This window comes from Tachysurus fulvidraco, chromosome 4, assembly GCF_022655615.1.
Source record: "Tachysurus fulvidraco isolate hzauxx_2018 chromosome 4, HZAU_PFXX_2.0, whole genome shotgun sequence".
In the NCBI taxonomy this organism is placed as follows: Eukaryota; Metazoa; Chordata; class Actinopteri; order Siluriformes; family Bagridae; genus Tachysurus; species Tachysurus fulvidraco.
This window is the reverse complement of record NC_062521.1, coordinates 18,805,268-18,819,428: the sequence shown is the minus strand read 5'-3', so window position 1 is coordinate 18,819,428 and position 14,161 is coordinate 18,805,268. Positions and strand designations below refer to the sequence as shown.

Here is a 14,161-nt window from a genome sequence, read left to right as displayed (position 1 = left end):
TAAAAAAAAAACGGAAGTTAGAAACAGCTAATGCGGTTGCTAAAGGTAGCTCGTTCGTGTACTAAACAGTGTGTAAGAAAAGTGTACGTCCTCCACCAGGTCATAACAAGTGTAGGGAAACTGACCTTCACTGGTCTACTGTAACGTAACTTCGATCTGAATATATTTATATCTTTATTTATAAACATTTAAATTTTGTGCATTTGTTTGTTATTGCTGTCGGTTTCGTTTGTTTGCCCGGGACCATATCAGTTAAAATGGACGGTACAGGGAAGGACATGCAGGACTCATTAGTGTGACAGATTTTGGTGACATCTGGGAGTGCCAATAACCTGTTTGGGCGTGAGAGCAGATAACGAAAGAAAAGACTATGTGTAGCTGTCAGACACAGATAATGTTCAGTAACCGTCACAGTAGCCTGGCTCACAATAGGCTTTTCTTCTCTGGAGGTATCAGGAGCTGAAACCCTGCCTTGTAAATGGGGAAGAAACTATAGGGGGTATGTGTGGATGTGCTTGTGCTAATGATCTTTATTGAAAGTGAAGTGGACCAAGACTCAGTTCAGCTTTCTTCCTCAAAATGTATGGAATGATAATGTTGCAAAGGTCGAGATTCGCTACCAGGACACTGTTACAGCAATGGAATGTCACCTGTAAAGGACAAGCAAGACTTTACCAGCTGTCTGGTCTGACTTTAATGAGATCACAGAGGCAGCTGCTGTGTAAACCTGTACTTGAAGCATCCCTTTATTCTCACGTCCGGCTTGGAGCGTCTTTAGGTCCGCATTGTGTTTGGACACACTTCAGGGTCTCCACACCGTTTGCTTGTTACAGCACGTCAGCCGACTCTAAGCAAGCAGCAAAGCATGTGGGAAGTGAAGTCAAGACAAATGACGGACCGAGAAAGACATCTTCAGATGACTTTAAAAAGTTATTGCAGCTTGTTTATCCAGAACGCTTGAGGCTTTCAGGTAAGATGCAAACACAAACTAGAAATGGTGCAGGGTTGCAGCTGCAACCCTTTAAATTAGGTAGTCAACTTAGCTGTATTTGGACTCCCGGTTAACTCTGTGTTAACTGACCCTGATCAGGCTGATATATTGACATTTACGTCACTTGTGGCTAGACGGTGCATTTTACTTCTCTGGAAAGCCTCTAAAGCACCTTCAGTTTCTGTGTGGCTCCAGAATGTGATGTCATTGCTTAAACTGGAAAAGATAAAGTTTTCATCCAGGGGTAACTCTGAAAAATTTCACCATAAATGGGGCTCTTTCATAGACTATTTTAAATCGCAACAGACGCTACCATGTGATTGATTCTTCCCCCCCCCCCCCTCTTATTTTTTTATTAATTTTTGTTTATTTAGTTTTATTTTATTATTATTATTTTTATTTTTTTTATTGCGTGTGTTTTCTGTCTCCTGTATATGCCTTTTTTTGTTTGTTTGTTTTTTCCTTCTTTACTCACTGTTTTATTGTGTTTTAAAATGACAAAAATTTAAGGGGAATACCTGTGAATTGTTTGTACATGACTGTTTGTGTTACTTCCTCAATAAAAAGATTGAAATAAAAAAAATTAGGTAGTCAAACTCCAACCTCAAGTAGCAGCTTTGTACAGATGATTACTCCTAAATTGTTAGAAAAATAGGGTTTCTAATGATTTTAAATGATCTAATAAAAAACCTAAATCCAAAAAAGTTCAATGAAATTATATTCATTCTTCCATGATAAACTTATTATGGACTAATAAAACACATGGTCGACTTAGGGTTGAACGGAAAAAGCAAAGCATAACGTCTGTTATGAATTACTTCTATAAATTATTTGATAAAGCCTTCTTTTTTCAAGTATTTGCAATTTATGCAAACTTGGTGTGCTTTTATAAAATAGTTTTTTGTATAGATTTTTTTATAGTGTTGTTTAATATCATGTTATAATTGTGGTAATTGGAACTCTGGGATTCTTCTGGCAGCTATTCAATTAAATGTCTGTCCACATTTTGGTGACCACTAAATTAATCTACATAAAATGGTCTAAGAAAAAAAAACCATAAATAACTGCATAACTGTATACAAATTACATTAACATTATTTTTGTGAGCTGTTGTGAATATTGCACACTAGTTTAATTGAATAACTCTTCTTTGAGGAGCTGGTAACTAGATTGCTGTGCTAATAAAAAAAATACTTCAACATAAACTCCAAAAAAAAAAAACAATGGGTTTTTTTTAACTGTTTTTCCCCCTTGATGCACTTGCAGCAACATGGGAAGGGAAAATTGCCAATAGCTTTGATTGATTACAATAATAGCTTTGAGTTTAAGGGGGTTATTCCACACCAATTTTGTTTTTGTTTAATTTCATTTCATTTAGAAATTTAACTACACCTAAGCTACATAATAAGAGAATATTGTGACACATTGATCTGAGCCATTACCTAAGTATTGTATTTTCTTCCAAAATACCATGAGGCAGTTCATTTTGCACTAGCAAACAATTTATATTCTACAAAAGCATGTGTATAGTATTAATAATTATGTGATTGCCATCTCTTCATGGGCCTCTGTCAAATCTCTTTAAAACACACTCTAAAAAGTGGACACACCACTGTTTAATCTTGTTAGAAAGTACACTGTTCTGAAAGCAACTGTCAGCTTTATGTGTGAATATGATAAATGACTTTTTATTTACTTTTTACCTATTATTTTTGTGCTTCTGTTTGAATTTACTCAAAGCTGCTGTGAGCTTCCTGATTGTCTCCAGTGCTGTCACCATGTCTGCCCCGTTTTTCTTGGGCAAAGTGATTGATACCATCTACACAAACACGGGTGCTGATCTTACTGCCTCCCTAAGCTCCCTGTGCATCATGCTGGCAGGGGTTTTCCTGTGTGGTGGCGCTGCCAATGCTGCACGTGTATACCTTATTCAAGTCTCAGGTGAGCTCTCAGCAGGAGCCCCAATGCATTAGCTATGTGAGGAACAAATAAGTTTTTCTACCTTGTTTATTTATAGCAATGCTATATGTTAGTGTTATATTGTAGAAATGAATGAGAGTGGATGATTCCCTGTTTGTCTTAAACACACGCATGTTTGTGATGGTTTTTTGCAGGGGAGCAGATTGTGAGAAACTTACGTGAATCCCTTTTTTCCTCAATTTTGAGGCAGGAGGTGGCATTTTTTGATAAGAACCGCACTGGTGAGCTCATTAACCGTCTTTCTTCAGACACAGCTTTAGTTGGAAATGTGCTCACTGACAACATGTCTGATGGTCTACGGGCAATTGCTCAGGCTGGAGCTGGAGTCGGCATGATGGTAAGCTGCAGTCTAAAGTTAATAAATGTTGTTAAATGCTGTGATTGGTATCACAGCACTCGGTAATGTTGACATTTGTATTTAGCATAATTTAATTTAACCTATGGAAAGAAGTAAAGTTTGATTCAGAACCATGAATATAAATATGAAGTAAACATTTGTCACATATACATTATAGCACAGTGAAATTCTTCTACTTTTGAGGTTGGGTTCGACTATAATATAGCACCCCTGGAGCAGTGAGGGTTAAGAGCCTTGTTCAAGGGTACAACACTGGCAGCTTGGCAGAGCTAGGGCTTAAACCCTGATCCTGCAATCAACAACCAGACCCTTAACCTCTTGTGCCACCACTGCCCTCACTTTTGTGCTATTCTAAATGCTCTGACTGGAATCATGGCATTTATTAATGTTGATGATAATATTGAGCATAATTTAGTTTAGCCTATGGAAAGAAGGAATGTTTGGTTTAGAAACATGTCGAGTTTTTTTTTGTGTGTGTGTGATTTTTGTCTGTTTGTATGTTTGGGTTCCTGTCTAAATTCCTAATCTTTCACATAAAGCTATAAGTAATTTTTATTTTCTGTACATTTGAATGAAATGGTTCAATTATTTCATCTTGAACGATGTAAGTTTCTAAATTTCAACTCTATTTTATTAGTACACCATAGCAGTATTTTTCCTGCATAAATTGCTTAAATGCATCAGTAACGGTAGAGATAATTTAATACTTTGTCAGCTATATAAATTTCACCTCTTACTTTTCTTTTCTTTAGTTCTATGTGTCACCTAGTCTTGCCACCTTTGTCCTGATGATTGTACCTCCTTTGGCTGGACTGGCAGTTATCTACGGAAGATATGTGCGCTCCATATCAAAACAAACACAGGATGCTCTGGCACAGGCCACACAGGTCAGAACTAACTCTTTGTGCACTAACACTCTGCTTACACTTATAATCAAATGTGTCTATTGTTAGCAGGACAAATTTATTGTGTGTTATATGACACATAATAAACAAGTAATCTAATAACACTTGATAACCACTTTCTAGTGTTTCTGGTTTTCAGGTGTTTTATTATGAAAATGATTCATTATCAATAAATAGAATTGCATTATCGATAATTGCAAATTGTCCTTTAATTTTGTTAAATGCATTATAGTGTTAATTTATTTAGCAGTTTATCTTTTATGATTTGTCCATTCTGTAGCTCGCAGAAGAAAGGATTGGTAACTTACGGACAGTGAGGGCATTCGGGAAAGAGATGACAGAAGTAGAGGCCTATGCAGAGAGGGTGGAGTCCGTCCTTCGACTGGCTAAGAGGGAAGCAAGGCTCACGGCTGGTTTCTATGGAGTGGTATATCTCATTGAAACATAATTACAAATTGAATTTAAAAATTTTAATATCGAGACGTTGCAGTTATACCACAGTGTTCAACTCTGTGTTTTTATAGACTGGCCTGAGTGGCAACATGATTGTCCTGAGTGTGCTGTATAAAGGTGGGCTGCTGATGGGTAGTGAGCACATGACAGTTGGAGAGCTTTCATCCTTCCTTATGTATGCCTTCTGGGTTGGCATCAGCATTGCAGGTGAAGACAAATTATTCTGCATGTGTCAGTAGGTGTATCAGTAATGTGCGCTCAATACATCACACAATAACAAACAGTAGGTCACAGAAGGTTCATGTAGTATTCCTAACTTGTGTACACTCTATGGGTTGTTAATTGCAAGGCATGAGCTCATTCTATTCAGAGCTGATGAAGGGGTTTGGAGCTGGTTCACGTCTTTGGGAACTGATGGAGCGGAAGCCTCAATTTTCTCTCAATGGTACATATCATCAGACATCAATTTTTTTTTGTTTTATTACACTATGATGTGCTCATTACAAATACTTGCCAAGCATTGTGTTCATTGAACTTAAAAGACCAATTTGACCCTGTGTTCCACTTTTTTGTCTCCCAGAGGGAGTTGTGTTGAGACCAGAACATCTAAAGGGAGCCCTTGAGTTCCATAATGTGTCTTTCGCTTACCCGACAAGGAAGGATGCCCCCATTTTCCAGAACTTAAATCTGTCTGTACCAGCTGGTACAGTGATGGCAGTGGTTGGGTCAAGTGGCTCTGGAAAATCTACTCTCGTGTCCCTTCTACTCCGTCTGTATGACCCAGACTCAGGTTAGCAGTAAGGTTTGCAAGTTCCTCTATTTTGCTCTTGTGTAAAGAATCAGCAATCAGTTCTGTTTAATTTCTCACCCCGACTTAGGTATGGTCGCTATTGATGGTCATGACATCCGTAGTTTGAATGCTTCTTGGCTGAGGAGTTGTATTGGAACTGTAAGCCAGGTAAGCAACACCACTAGCTATTGTTTAAATCATTGAACTTGCTCACTGTTATGATTATTTAATAAACTATTATGATTACAACATAATATATATATAATATAGTATTTTTATTTTACATAGGAACCAGTCCTCTTCTCATGCTCCATTGCTGAGAACATTGCATATGGAGCAACAGATCCTAAACAGCTTACAAAACAGGACATCATAGAAGCAGCACAGATAGCTAATGCTCATCACTTTATTAATGGCTTTCCCAAAGGCTTTGACACTATTGTTGGAGAGAAAGGAGTATTACTTTCAGGTACCAAAATATAGTATTTTAATTTTTGATTGGGACATTTTAAATATTTCTTTCTGCTTTCTTTCTCTGGTGCATTTTCTGTTTTGAATATGCTGATATTTCATGGTGTCACTAATTGATTTATTGAATGAACAGGTGGACAGAAACAAAGAATTGCTATAGCAAGGGCATTGCTAAAGGTAAAAATTCATGCTTTTCTCCATCTTATTCCATAAGACATTTCATGCTACTCAACATTAAAATATTTTTTTTCCCTATAGAACCCCAAAATACTGTTATTAGATGAAGCCACAAGGTAAGGTGTTCATTTCTTAAATGTCATTGTCCTAAATAATTCAAATTATATTAATAGGAATGCATTACTACCAAATACATTAGTTTTATTATGAAAATTGTGCCAATTTTTGGTAAAGTAAGAACACTGCACCATTGTTCTGGATAGTACTCAGCAGACCTGTCAATTGTTTTTGGTTACTTTGAGTCAGGCCAAGCTTTTAATGGCTATTTGCTCATTTAATTGACTTTTTCCACACAGTCCTGTCTATGATATTAAACATTTCACAATGATGTAGCTTGGTTACAGATAAGGATGTGTGCAGCGTAGTGTGTACTTCCATTACTAACTTAGATTATGTAAGCTTAATTGCCAGAAACAGAAAATGTTGTTTTTTCTTACAACAGTATATTTTACATGCTGTAAGCTACAGTGTATCTCATATGATTAAGATTCCTGTTGTTAAATAAGGATAATGAATGTACCTTTCCTTTTTTCCTATGAGGTTGCACAGAACTGTTTTTTTGCTTTGTTTTGTTTTTGTTTTTGCTTATCCTCTCAACCCAGCTGTAGGTCTGATCTAAATGTAAAGTGGTTTAAAATTTTAATGTTTCTTGATCCTATACTTGATCAAGCTTACAGTACAGAATGCTATTAAATATTTCTGTATGTGAAAAACAATCATGGCTAGGCGGATTTAAATTAATCATTGTAGTACATCACTGGTGCCATGTGCTAGATGTCAAAAATCCATATTCAGAAGTCATTTAGGCCCAACATATTACACATACTTTATGTAATGATTTAACTTATCTATTCAGATGCTCAAGGTATTTTTGATGACAGTTGTGACATTTATTAAATAAATTTTATTATTTATTTTTTTCTTTGCTGGTATGCTCCACACTGCTATATATTAAAGCAGAACTTGAAATTAAATTGGGGATAGAAAGTCATCGTCTAATGCTCTACAATCAATTTCCATTAATGCTAACAAAATATTAAAAAAACTGTTTTATTGAAAAAAATTATAAATTATAATTTTCATAATTATGTTCTCTCCTCTTGTGCCCCTGAACTCCACAGTGCTCTGGACGCAGAGAATGAGTTTCTGGTGCAAGAGGCCCTGGAACGGTTGATGCAGGACCGCACAGTGCTCATCATTGCTCACCGCTATTCCACCATCCAGAATGCAGATGCTGTGGCTGTGCTGGACCAGCAGCATGTAGTGGAGTGTGGCAGTCATGCACAGCTTCTCGCTAACCAAGATGGCATCTTTCGCAAACTCATGGAGAAACAGACCTTTTTAGATGCTGAGCAAACGCTGGCTTTTGCCAAATAGAATACAATAATCTAATATCTGAAGAAAGTACTATGAAAGTGTATGCATACTCGCATGCCTAAAACAGCTGTAGCTGTATATGAGTGCCTATTTACAGTAAACTACCAGACAAAAGTTTGCTTATGGAAATTTTTTTTTTAATTTTAGTATATTAATGAAGACATTAATGATGAAACATCCAATTAATTTTTAATAGTATTCCTCATTGACCACCATATGGCTGAGCAAACAGGCTGAGCATTTGCTGACTGCATCTCCTAGATTTTAAATAGGAATTTGTTTGGATGAAGCAATTTGAATTGATAATTTGCCAGTTTCCTCCAATTAGGTCGTAGGCCTTAAAGACAATGGAAATAAATTGTATAGAGTCTAGTGTTTACAAACTTTTGACTGGTAATATATATGTTTATTCAAAACCTGATGCCAGCACTCAACTATAAGATACAATTACTCCATTTTAAGTTACAAATATGTAACAACCACAAAGGATTATTTATTTAAGATACTGCCACTTGCATTACTTATACATTCAGTATAACTGGAAACTTTTTTAAGAATCAAAGAGCATGAACATGCGCTTCTGTGATAATTGTTGAATATCAATCATTGGATATTTTATACCATTTCATAAAATTGAAATATTCCTGGTAATTAATTATATATTTAGAATTAGTAAAAGACAGGTATGCTTTCATTTTAGATATAAAAAACGGGGATCTAGAAAAAGCTCATTACTATTGTGGTTTTAGATTTACTGCATATATGTATTTGACAATGTTTGCCAAAACTGGCATTTTAAAAATCAGCTGGTCAGTCCTGTTTTAAAGACCTGCACATTGTTTTTGTATGTGGAAAAATATAAGCTGCTACATAGGAGGTTTGGAAGAAGGATCCACCTCAAACTATTGTTTTACGGTCATCCTTCAAACCGTTGAACTTTAACACAGGGAACAGTCCATATTTGCCAAAAGATTTAAAAAAAAACACAACAGAATGGAGAATAGACCACCAAAGTGTAAATGACCACCAAATAATCTAAGATGATGATTATCTGTGAAAATATACACTGTTGAAGAGATAAGGCTGCAATCATAATTTTTTATGAGTTTTGTATGTGAGACAATTTTTTTTTCTTCAATAAAGTTGGGGACATATTGTAATGTTAGGTGTGCTAATTTTATATAAATAAACTACTGATTGAATTAATTACAGTGTCCAGGAATCACAACTTGATGTTTTGAGGATTAAAAAGCATATGGAACCGAAAGATGGCGCTGTTGTCCTTGACATTTCAGATGCACCTTGTTTACAGACTGCAGTCAGTTTACTGTACAGTTATAAATAAATCAAAGGTTATAAAATGAGTTACATGTAACTGAATTTACAAACGTCTAAAACACATTTCATTATAATTCACAGCATTTGATGCAACATCTTTTAAGACCCAGTTTATAATTAAATTGCACTTCCAAGGCAGATTAAATCACACGCACTCACTTTCTACCAAGTTTAGATCCTTCTTTCCGAATTAGGGAAGGTGACAAAGCTGCTTAGCTGCCTTACTTACAGTCTGCCTCTGATAAGCATATAGCCTGATCTATATATGAACATTCTGTCTCATTTATTTCGAGAATAAGATTAATGTGTTAATTAATCAATAAAATAATGATTAGCCTCCTCTGATAAAACAACTACTTCGTGTCCAACTACAACTTCATACGTTTTCTACTATATATAATTTGTGTTTAAATGGTTTAATTTTAATTATTATTTAATATTATTTAATTTTTGAATACCACATACAACCCTTCCTCAACAAATCTTGTCTGGTCATTTGCACACACACATACATGGGGGGGGGGCATCTCTACAAAACATCTCAGCACTCCCTACATCCTAAATCCTACAGTTCTTATAACAGCAGTATAAACAGTATTACATTTTCAGATCAAAGCCTATCCATAGCCCCGTTTGTAGTATTTCTCTTTCCCCATTGCATTAAATGAAATAAAAAGCCTTAATTGCTTACCATAACGTTAACATTATGCTGCAGCCACTAAACTGATACATTGCTATAATAACCTCCCTGTCCTAATCACTTGCGCCTACCGTAGTAACAGATTTCGGTGCAACTTCTCCAAGGTCAATAAGTTTAAACAATTATACCGCTCTGTCGAGACCCTCTTGCAGCCGCTGAATCCCACTACATAATCAGAAATGACCGCCTACTCTCGGTCATGCCAGCGTAGTAGGTTACACCATGTGCGCTCAGAGTGGTAATAAAAACATACCCTCCCCAAATACGGCTCGAGCGCCGTGGCTTCACATCAAGACTATCACTATATTAGGCATGCACACTTCCAGCAGGGAGTCCCATACGCTTACCGCCCAAGAACCTAATATGGCCAAAGATTGGGAAAAAATCCAATTGAGCACATGGAGCATGTTCTATGGGCGGGAAATAAAGGTAAACGGGTATAAAAGTTTGGGTAAGGCCAGCAGTTACCCTGTAGCTGGAACCAGCAGAGGTTTCGTCCTGCACTGAGCTCCATCTGAGAAGGGCATCACCAAAGGTAAGAAGATCTGCACTCGTACGACAAGGACTAATAGAAAAACAATGATTGTTTTTTTCTATCTACATTAATAAAATTAATGAAATTATTCGATAATAATTTACTAAGATACACAGCAATAAGTTAATTAATGTGTTCATATTAATTGGATATTTTGCTGTGCATGTGATTGATATATATATATATATATATATATATATATATATATATATATATATATATATATATATATACAACACACATATGTTTAAACTCTATTTAAAATCTATTTTTTAAATGATCGTTTGATCATTTAACAAAAGCCAAATGATTTCGACTGCTCTGTTAATTCTCTCTTAGCAATCACAGTGTGAAATTAAAACTACCAACTCAATGAAAAGTTTATAAAATTGTAATGTCATTAATCAGACTCTGACTCAGACATTAATCTGAAATGTCATTAATCAGATTAATGACATTACAATTTTATAAACTTTATAACTTTATAAAATTTTAGTGTGACAGAAATTAATGGATATTTACAATGGTTGATAGCAGAATACTGATTTTTTTTTCTTCTGTGCGGCATGTGCGGCAAAAAAAGTACTCACTTACTGATATCAAATTATCACACAGAACCTGCCAAAATGTGTGACGATGAGGAGACTACCGCCTTGGTGTGCGACAACGGTTCAGGCCTGGTGAAGGCTGGCTTCGCCGGTGATGACGCTCCCAGGGCTGTGTTCCCTTCCATCGTTGGTCGCCCCCGTCATCAGGTATGGCTTTGTAAATACTGTAATAGAGCTTTTTAATAATGAGATATTGACAATGGGACATACATTTTGAATCTGATATTAAACTTATTTTTCCTCTCTTTTAGGGTGTCATGGTGGGTATGGGTCAGAAAGATTCCTATGTAGGTGATGAAGCTCAGAGCAAGAGGGGTATCCTCACTCTGAAGTATCCCGTTGAGCATGGCATCATTACTAACTGGGATGATATGGAGAAGGTCTGGCATCACACCTTCTACAATGAGCTTCGTGTTGCCCCTGAGGAACACCCCACCCTTCTCACTGAGGCTCCCCTCAACCCCAAGGCTAACCGTGAGAAGATGACTCAGATCATGTTTGAGACCTTCAACGTTCCTGCCATGTATGTGGCAATCCAGGCTGTTCTGTCTTTGTATGCTTCTGGCCGTACCACTGGTGAGAAAATCACCTTCACAAACTTTAGTTTCATAAAGTCCTACGTACCACCAGCAAATTTTTATGTTATTATGCACAAAAAGTAGCAAAACTTGACACTTTTTTTGCTGTGATTCAGGTATTGTGTTGGATTCTGGTGATGGTGTCTCCCACAATGTCCCCATCTATGAGGGTTATGCTCTGCCCCATGCCATCATGCGTCTGGATCTGGCTGGTCGCGATCTGACTGACTACCTCATGAAGATCCTGACTGAGCGTGGCTACTCCTTTGTCACAACCGGTAATTTTTTGTAGGAGTTTTGTTATCAGGGTTTATCTTTAACATTTTAAAATTGCTTTTTGACTCACAAAATTCCCCATAACAGCCGAGCGTGAGATTGTGCGCGACATCAAGGAGAAGCTGTGCTATGTTGCACTGGACTTTGAAAATGAGATGGCCACTGCTGCTTCCTCCTCCTCCCTGGAGAAGAGCTATGAGTTGCCTGATGGTCAGGTTATCACCATTGGTAATGAGCGTTTCCGTTGCCCAGAGACCCTCTTCCAGCCTTCTTTCATTGGTGGGTAATTGACAGTCTCTCTTTACCACATAGGCTATGTCTGCAACATCTGTAACTGTAAGTCATTTTATATTGATTTTCCTCTTTATCTGAAAAGGTATGGAGTCCGCTGGCATCCATGAGACTGCCTACAACAGCATCATGAAGTGTGACATTGACATCAGGAAGGATCTATATGCCAACAATGTATTGTCTGGTGGTACCACCATGTACCCTGGTATTGCTGACCGTATGCAGAAGGAGATCACTGCTCTGGCTCCCAGCACAATGAAGATCAAGGTAATGGAATAGTATATTTTTTCACATGCATCTTCATTCAACAACTACAAGGATGTGGCCATTTCTGAAACATATTTCACTCTTTTTCTTATTCTAGATCATTGCCCCACCTGAGCGTAAGTACTCTGTATGGATCGGTGGCTCCATCCTGGCTTCCTTGTCCACCTTCCAGCAGATGTGGATCACCAAGCAGGAATACGATGAGGCTGGACCCAGCATTGTCCATCGCAAGTGCTTCTAAATCCACAATGGTTGTTATCATCTGTCTATGTGCCATAAACCAACCAGCAGTGAAGCACTTCACTGTTGAGGGACAGATTTATTTAAAACGTATTTTGTAACCCAGTGTTACGCAATGAATATACTTCAGTGAAGAATAAGCAACATCAAGATGATTGACATTCTATGTCATACAACACAATGTGAAATGTACATACATATTAATTTATTAAAGTCCATTATTTGGTATCATTTTTGTTTTTAGTATTTTGTGTTTATGGACAATATTTTATTTGCATAACAAAGACCTTTGTTGTGACTTGTCCTTTGGCTAGTTCACATTCAAATCATGATTTCAGCACACTTTCTTCTACATCAGGGAGATTCAATTCATTATGGATATATGACACAGAATAATATATAAGTGTAGCAACATTAGCCTTTTCGCAACCCTTCCCAGTTACATTACCTATGAAACTTATAAAAAAGTTTTTAAGTGGTCCAAGACTGGTCACTAAGGTCATTTCTATTTTTAACACACTATGCCCTCTGTGTGAATGTACTTGAGGTGAGTGAAAACTGACACACCAGTTATCTTAATTATGTCTAGCTCGTTTTCTTCTTTGAGCCTTAGCTGATATTTGACCCTTGTCAGTAATTCATTGCCTTCTTAATAGGCCTATATGAATACGAGACATGTTTAAATTTATTCATAAGAGAGTTAAAACCTGTCAACACACTGGAGTTTCTAACTTTCTTTCATCTAGCAAATAATGTTACTATGCCAATAACTAACAAGTGAATCAGGGTGGCAAAAAATGACCTGCCAAATGTTAATTTCCTTGTCTGCTATCAGCTGAGATGCTAGGCCTTCAGAACTAAGTAGGGACACAGGCACTTATTTGTACAGACCATTTATTTCAAAGTAATTTCACTTTAATTCAATTTCAATTTCTTGGAAAGTTCAATAATAAATGTTGCCTCAAATAAGCTTTACATAAATATAAAGAGAAAATTCCAAGAGAAAACATAAGGAAAAACCCTTGCTAAGAACCTTGGAAATCTTAAAATATAAAACAAAACTCATTCTCCTTTAGGCAACATTAAATAAAGTGATTATAAGTCATTACTCTTTATAAATTGTATAATACAATGTCTAACATGTTTGTAAAAACAAACAAAAATAAAACATGCAAAATCCCAGATTAATTTGGAATTAGATTACCGTTTAGCTATCTAACTTAATGATGCAGACTGTCAACAAAACAAAGTTTTGTTTATTTAACTACTTTTTTGTGCAGACATTAAACACAATCAATTTAAACATTATTATTATTTGTTGTTGTTGTTGCTGCTGCAATTCAAAATAAAAATAATGCAATCTAAAAAATTTCAGTTTCTTCAATTAGTTGTGTCCAATCTTGCTGTTGCTAATATTCCTAGAAACACCATTGTACCTCTATATAGTTATTAAGGCAAAATAAATGTAACTGACCTAAGAAAAAAATTGACTTATTCCTACAGAGAACAATCCTACTTAGTGTGACCAGCTACCAGCTTCCAAAAAACAGGTCACACTGTTTATACTAGCAGACCAATGTTTTGGTCAAGTAACGTATTTTACAGCTTCCTTATTATTACTTGACTAAATTGATCAACGTGTAAAGATTTGACAATTATTTTACTGTTTTTGTCTATTTTCAAAGACAGTCTAGCAGTTTGACCAGCTGTGTTTTTGACTTCAGGGTAACACCGAGCTACGGTGCTTTCATCTGCAAAAGGCAGCG

At 36.3% G+C, this 14,161-nt stretch overlaps 2 protein-coding genes across 2 annotated transcripts; both read left to right on the top strand.

The window, feature by feature from the left end:
• Positions 1 to 37: 37 nt before the first annotated feature.
• Positions 38 to 8,722, top strand: abcb10 (ATP-binding cassette, sub-family B (MDR/TAP), member 10). Its single transcript, XM_027174928.2, has 13 exons — positions 38 to 970; positions 2,732 to 2,932; positions 3,106 to 3,308; positions 4,082 to 4,216; positions 4,515 to 4,661; positions 4,759 to 4,894; positions 5,037 to 5,132; positions 5,268 to 5,477; positions 5,566 to 5,645; positions 5,766 to 5,946; positions 6,082 to 6,125; positions 6,207 to 6,241; positions 7,307 to 8,722. Exons 1-13 carry the CDS (start codon positions 580 to 582, stop codon positions 7,560 to 7,562), a joined length of 2,115 nt encoding a protein of 704 aa, XP_027030729.2. The 5' UTR covers positions 38 to 579; the 3' UTR covers positions 7,563 to 8,722.
• A 1,257-nt stretch (positions 8,723 to 9,979) lies between these two features.
• acta1b (actin alpha 1, skeletal muscle b) lies at positions 9,980 to 12,623 on the top strand. The gene is made up of 7 exons (XM_027175071.2): positions 9,980 to 10,135; positions 10,751 to 10,890; positions 10,995 to 11,319; positions 11,438 to 11,599; positions 11,685 to 11,876; positions 11,974 to 12,155; positions 12,253 to 12,623. Exons 2-7 carry the CDS (start codon positions 10,762 to 10,764, stop codon positions 12,394 to 12,396), a joined length of 1,134 nt encoding a protein of 377 aa, XP_027030872.1. The 5' UTR covers positions 9,980 to 10,135; positions 10,751 to 10,761; the 3' UTR covers positions 12,397 to 12,623.
• Positions 12,624 to 14,161: the final 1,538 nt, after the last annotated feature.